This window comes from Pseudonaja textilis, chromosome 2 (assembly GCF_049901715.1).
Source record: "Pseudonaja textilis isolate UNSWEBS1 chromosome 2, rPseTex1.2, whole genome shotgun sequence".
Lineage (NCBI taxonomy): Eukaryota > Metazoa > Chordata > Lepidosauria > Squamata > Elapidae > Pseudonaja > Pseudonaja textilis.
In genome coordinates this window covers 128571236-128575648 of record NC_141991.1, presented here as the reverse complement: position 1 = coordinate 128575648, position 4413 = coordinate 128571236, and the positions used below count along the sequence as shown (strand labels likewise).

At 41.9% G+C, this 4413-nt stretch overlaps 2 protein-coding genes across 3 annotated transcripts in view; both read right to left on the bottom strand.

Moving 5' to 3' along the window:
* On the bottom strand, positions 1-4095 carry LOC113454086 (apolipoprotein F-like). Of its 2 annotated transcripts, XM_087925212.1 has the most exons (3): positions 3829-3894; positions 2701-2878; positions 1-1659 (listed from the first exon to the last, which is right to left on the bottom strand). In XM_087925212.1, the coding sequence occupies exon 3, from the start codon at positions 1638-1640 to the stop codon at positions 624-626; it is 1017 nt and encodes a 338-aa protein (XP_087781338.1). In that variant the 5' UTR covers positions 1641-1659; positions 2701-2878; positions 3829-3894; the 3' UTR covers positions 1-623. The 2 variants fall into 2 exon arrangements, with proteins under 2 accessions (XP_087781338.1, XP_026581289.2); XM_026725504.2 differs by lacking the exon at positions 2701-2878 and having other exon boundaries at positions 3829-4095.
* Positions 1-4413, bottom strand: part of LOC113454190 (apolipoprotein F-like) — an 8488-nt gene continuing 4075 nt past the window's right edge. The window contains exon 3 of the mRNA XM_087925211.1: positions 1-620. The gene's annotated coding sequence lies outside the window, so the exon portion shown is untranslated. The remainder of the gene's footprint in view (positions 621-4413) is intronic.

Genomic DNA, 4413 nt, shown 5'->3' with positions numbered 1-4413 from the left:
TCAGTTCAAAGCAGCTTTACTGTGTAATGTTACATTACATAATCAATAAACCTTCATTTATGGTTATTGTAAATACAATTGATAGATAAAATGAGGGGAGAAAAAGCAAATTAGTAAAGAAGACATGGATACAAGAAGGAACCAGCAGACCAGAGATGACAATAAGAGTAGGACAAAGAATAGTCAGTTCTACAAAATTCTGCTTGGGTGTTCATTACATCCCTCTGAGGATTCTCTGGACCACCCAACTACAAAAAGTAAACCCTCTATGTCCAGCTGTCTCTGACACAATGTTTTGTAAAAAAAATCATCCTATGAAACTGGGCATCTAAAAGCCGCTGATGTGGAAAAAGAAAAGAGCAAAGCATCCGCCATTTTCTGTCACTTAAAACGCCAGCACGTATTTTAAAAATACTGATATAATTTTTAATAGCTTCAATCAAGAGTTCTCAAACTTTGGGTTGTGACATTTCCACTTTTGGGGAGTGGGGGGCTGAGGGCTGGGGAAAAAATGTAAATGAAAAGCATCAGGGTTTTCTTTTAAAAAAACCTGGAAAGCTTTAGAGCTGTCAGATATCAATCTTTGGACCCTGTTCTGGTTCTCGGTTAATTGGTGGTTGCTCTTACTTTTGAAAATTGACAATTACGGCCTCTACACCTGTTTTGAACAGTGGTTTCATTGCCGTAGCAAACCCCATCCTAAGGGGTGTTGCAGCCCCCCCAGTGAGAGCAACCAAGGTATCAAAACCCAGATCTATAGCTCCATCTTGAGCACGCTTCTTGGCCAATTCAATGCAGTCTTGAGTATAGTAGTATATGCTGCTTCCAAAGTTATATAGAGTGCTGACACCAGGTATGAACCCCAAAATCTTGTTTACCATTTGCTCCGTTGCATTTACACAGTGTTCTGGTGATGAACGTCGCATGCGTGCCTGCATTGGGCACTGATGAAGCCAGGAATGAGAACCTTGCTCTGGCCAGAAGTAGCTGCCATTTCTAAGCACCACTTGGAAGGGACTGCTGCCATTAGTGATAACTCCTCCACAAACATTCCCCAAATGGTGACAGGCTGCAGCAGCTGTTGGAAACCACTTATATTCACGGTACACCTTGCCATGCAGGAGAGCTCTATCGACCTGCATCAGGCCTTGGCAATGTGAGGCTTGTTTCTGGGCTAACTGGTCCAAATTGAACTGTAGGGCAGCAAAGCTTGTAGGTTTAGCTGTAGGTTTAGCTGTCTCCAGGATCTTTATCATTGTCAACAAGAGACCACTAGCATCCTTCTGCCCCAGTTGCTGGTACAGCCGTAGCCCAAGCATTTCGGCATGGTGGCTGCAGCCTGCATTTTGCAAGGCAAGCACCAGGATAGCTTGAATCATAATCTGGGCTGGTCGAGGCACGCTATCAAAATGTTCAAAGGTATCTGGCATTAAGTCACTGCAAGAAACCTTTTCAGGCAACTGGGTGGAATTAGAAGAGATGGAAGTGAGCAAAGTGCGGAGAGAAGCGAGGCTGGAATCCGAGGTGGAATTTTCAATATGGTTTCTTGGATCGGTTGTAGTCCCTGGTTGCCCTCCCAATCCATGATGCGGCAGGAGGCCAAGGAAAATCACGAGCATCAGAGAGGGTGATAAGTACATGGCAGCTTCTTGGGCACTGCTACAATGAGAAGAAATCGATTTATTGATTTATTTAACTAATACAGAACGTCATCCACCCCCGGGGAACATGCAAACATTAAAAAAAGAACAGTATCTAGAAACAATAACCCCTGATTCTTGAGTTAAATAATATAGTCTAAGGAGAAAGCTCTGTTTAGATAGGTGTGAACTCTCACACTAAGGGTGTGAGAGAAAGAGGGTGAAGACGACTCCTCACTAATAGTTCCTAGAGTTCATGCTTTCTGAGGATGGTAGCTTGCTTCAGTTTGCCAAGATTCTCTCCATAAGTAAGGAACAATTTTAAAAAACCCTCTTTGGAAGAATCAGAGTGTGTCTTTCTTCCTTTTTGGCATCTGAATTCCTTGAGCTTTTCTCCAGGTCTTCTACTCAGCATGGAATATGATCAAGCCAAAGCACTAGTTAAACATTGTGTAGCTAGTCAAGTCTCCTACCCTTATTGCCAATGAATCCAACAGACAATTGTAGTCCCCTATAGCATACTTAACTATTTTGGAGTATTTAACTATTGGGGGGCCTTTACTCTAGCCCATCAATATGCCCCCCTTCAGCTATCCTTGAAGGTCAATACAGGAAATTCCCCCACCCAGAGAGACAATGCCGTGATTCTCAACTCGCAGAAACAATAGACCGGGTACTTCTCCAGTATCTATATTACAGAGGTATCTTGCCTCATCTCCCCTTTATTGCATAAATACCAGGGTGCACAGCACAATTTTACACCTCCCTGCTGCTTTCAGATACCAACCCTTCTACAACATACGTTGCCCGGTTCTGCACAGCAATACTTGAAATCCATCAGAAAATGACCTGTGCCATAAAGGAGTTTTAATGAACAATTAGTTCACCATTCTAGAGTGCTCTATATTGTATGACATCTAGTTTTCCTTTATAGGCATTTACTACTCCTATCCCTTCTTTTAGATTGTTTTGGTAGATTTTTTTAAAGCTTTTATATATACTTTTTCCCATATCACCCCTACCTTCTCTGCTCTTACCTGAACAGGAGGGAAAAGCTTACAGGGTAAATTATAGGGAAGGAGGTCTGTCCGTACCCACTCCTCTCTCTCAAGAAAAAACAGTCACAATGTTCCAGAAGACCTCAGGAAACCCTCACCAAAAGCCTCTTTTGAAAAAGATCAAAGGTCCAACTCTGTATAGATATTAATTCTCCAACTAGTGAGGGAAGTCCTGAAAGCCTGTGTAAATTAGAGGTTAGTGAGATGTCATGGCAGCCTGCTAAGATGGACAAAACTACCGGTAGCAAAAAAGATGGAAGATGACAAAATGGCCTCTATTGCATGTGGGCAATTCACATGACTCTCGGATCAACCTAAGGGGTACTTGGCTTGATACAGTCAAGTTGCTTCCTAGCCACAGTGGAAATGCAAATAAAATGGTCTGATTTGAAATGCTAAGTTCGGTTTAAGAAGAGACTTGCACATTCAAAAAGATAATTAAATATCTATCTTCATTTAGTTAGCTGAGAACATATCCTTCCAATGGTTAAAGCCATCAGGCCATCAGGCGGGAGACCATGAGTTCAAATTGCACTTTAGCCATGAAAGCCAGCTAGGTGACTTTGGGCCAGTCACTGTCTCTGAGGTCAACCCAGCTAATAAGAATGTTGTTGCTGAGGGGAAAATAGGAGAAAGGAGGTGTGTTGGATCTGCTCATTGCCTTATTTGTAAAAATAATAAAGGCAGAATATACATAGATTATCACACACACACACACACACACACACACAAAAAAACTCTAGGATTACATTTTCCAAAATAAGCAACCATACTCCTCATGCTCAAATAATGAACAGGAACCAAGCTTTTACAAACAAAAAAAAGATTGTTAATCTATCAACTTGTTCCCTATTTCAAACAAAAGATGACCAATTTAGTACATCAAGATGCCAACCGGTTTGTGGTCTGCATTCATTCGCAACATTTAACCCATTTTCTTGCCACTACCAGCTATGTTAATGCGCCAGTACGGTTCTTCCCTAGATGCTGATCTCCCACTAGTGAAACACAGGCTTGACAGGCTGACACATTCTTCTCACTTCCAAAGTAACCTATTTCTTTGTTCATATCGACAGCTATTGCGTGCTTTCCTCTCCCACTCCCTCCTCACCTGGGAAAGAGAAACTTACCTGCTTTAGGAGGCAACACAAACCCCAAATGCTCCAGAGTGAACTGAGCACTGATTAAAGTTGGTCTTTATACACACTTATCTCTGGCAATCATTCTTATCTGCAAACTCATTGCAACACTTCACTTTGTGCCCCAGGAAACTTCAATCCCCTTTGTTAATTTTCTGCCAAAGCCCCCAGAGTTACTTGTCTGATTAACTCCTATGTTTTGTGTAGTTTTCCTTTGTTTTATGGTGAAGGGGGTCGGAATTCCTGAGTGGTCCACAGGTAGAATCATAACAAGAGGGAGAAACAGATAATGCTGAGTAACGCATTAAGAGAAGACAAGAACAGCATATCTATCAGTTGCTTTGTTTGTATAGAACAAACATGCATGCCTACAACATCTGGAGTTGCAGTGAGACGAGGCATGGTCAGCCATTCTAATGTCTTCATCCTCTATCAGGCATTTTTGATTAGTTCATTCAGTAAGAGCCTTTTGTCCGGCCACCCTTCTCTTCCAACCTCTCCCGTCCTAAGACTGATGTATCCTATTGTCATTGCATTTGGAATTTAGGACATAGTGAATTCCATAGTGACTTAAAC

Excerpts from the sequence above, each read along its gene's own strand:
- LOC113454086 (XM_026725504.2), bottom strand. The coding sequence starts at position 1,640 with ATGTACTTATCACCCTCTCTGATGCTCGTGATTTTCCTTGGCCTCCTG.